We start from the raw sequence: 1,780 nt of genomic DNA on the forward strand, positions 1-1,780 counted from the left end.
CACATTATATATATATATGTGTGTGTGTGTGTGTGTGTGTGTGTGTGTACTAGATCGTACATATAGGCACGCGTACACGAGCACTACATACATAGTATGTATTTGTATCTGTGGCTCTTTGTTGTGCTGGTCGTCATTTATATATATGTGCTACTAGCAGGTTTTGTAATAAAAAAAATCGGCCGTACTGCGCTGATTTCACTCTGTATTTCTACAGTAGTCGGACCTCTGCCCCTGTCCCTAGCTCCTATATGTTAACATCATTAGTATACCTTCATACCTATCCATGGTCCATGTCATTCTCCCACACGTCCAGCTTGTCTGTAGGGCATAACCTACCTTCATGTGTACTGCACCCCTCCGCAGGCTATGTGAGCTGGTGACCTGTGTCGAGATAGATGAAGCGGATTTGAGGGCAAGCCTGGAAACCCTAAAACCCAACAGACCCCCTGCCAGGCCGCCACTTGGGGACGATATGCTGTCTAGGCTATCGGATGACCGTGCATTCATGGTATGGCTTGGTAGTCGTAGTGATATGATATGGTATGGTATGGCTTGGTAGTCGTAGTGATATGATATGATATGATATGATATGTGGTACAATCGGGTGCGCTAGTTCGTGTCTGCTGTCTAGGCTATCGGATGACCGTGCATTCATGGTATGGCTTGGTAGTCGTAGTGATATGATATGATATGATGTGGTATGGTCGGGTGCTTTAGTTCGTGTCTGCTGTCTAGGTTATCGGATGACCGTGCATTCATGGTATGACATGGTACTCGTAGTGATATGATATGATTTTATATGATATGATATGATATGATATGTGGTATGGTCGGATGCGTTAGTTCGTGTCTGCTGTCTAGGCTATCGGATGACCGTGCATTCATGGTGTGGCTTGGTAGTCGTAGTGATATGATATGATATGATGTGGTATGGTCGGGTGCGTTAGTTCGTGTCTGCTGTCTAGGCTATCGGATGACCGTGCATTCATGGTATGGCTTGGTAGTCGTAGTGATATGATATGATATGATATGATATGTGGTACGGTCGGGTGCTTCAGTTCGTGTCTGCTGTCTAGGCTATCGGATGACCGTGCATTCATGTAATGGCTTGGTAGTCGTAGTGATATACTATGATATGGTATGTGTGTTGATCACTGTTTAGTGTGACAGTTGGGCGAACGTGTATTCAACGCGAGCGTTTCGTCCGATATGGTTGCTAGTTGTTAATATCCGTTGAGTACCCCCTATTTTAACAGTGTCGATCTCCAATGACTAACCCCTATTTGACAATTGATGACTTGCGCACAGCTATCATTATGTCCCATCTATCATTTGAATCTAATTATCTTTCTCTAATGACTACCCCCTATTCTAGCAGTCACTTTCTCCAATAACTACCCCTTATTTGATGATTAATGATTTGCGCACAGCTATCATTATGTCCCATCTATCATCTGAATCTAATTATTTTTCTCTAATGACTACCCCCTATTTTATCAGTTGGGAAAATGCCTATTCAGAGCGAACGAGTTCAGCCGCGCAGCCAATGTACTATCGACGTGCAAGACGAATGCTGTGCACATATTTCTACGCCAATACGCGATATATCTGGTGAGTCTACCCTCGCCCCGTAGCAGGAAATCACATGTAATGAACTAAGCGTATACTCATATATATATATATATATATGTGTGTGTGTGTGTGGTGGGTGGGTGGGTGGGTGGTGGTGGTGTGGGTATATATATATGTGTGTGTGGGTGGGTGGTGGGTGGTGGGT

At 44.1% G+C, this 1,780-nt stretch overlaps 1 protein-coding gene across 1 annotated transcript; it reads left to right on the forward strand.

Annotated features, from left to right (window-relative positions):
• Window positions 1–365: 365 nt before the first annotated feature.
• On the forward strand, window positions 366–562 carry SARC_15368 (hypothetical protein; the record flags this gene model as incomplete). The annotated part of the gene is made up of 1 exon (XM_014290510.1): window positions 366–562. A coding segment is annotated over one exon (197 nt), but the record flags the coding sequence as incomplete, so codon positions are not given.
• Between the last annotated feature and the right edge of the window lie 1,218 nt (window positions 563–1,780).

Source organism: Sphaeroforma arctica (assembly GCF_001186125.1).
Source record: "Sphaeroforma arctica JP610 unplaced genomic scaffold supercont1.6011, whole genome shotgun sequence".
Taxonomy (NCBI): Eukaryota; class Ichthyosporea; order Ichthyophonida; genus Sphaeroforma; species Sphaeroforma arctica.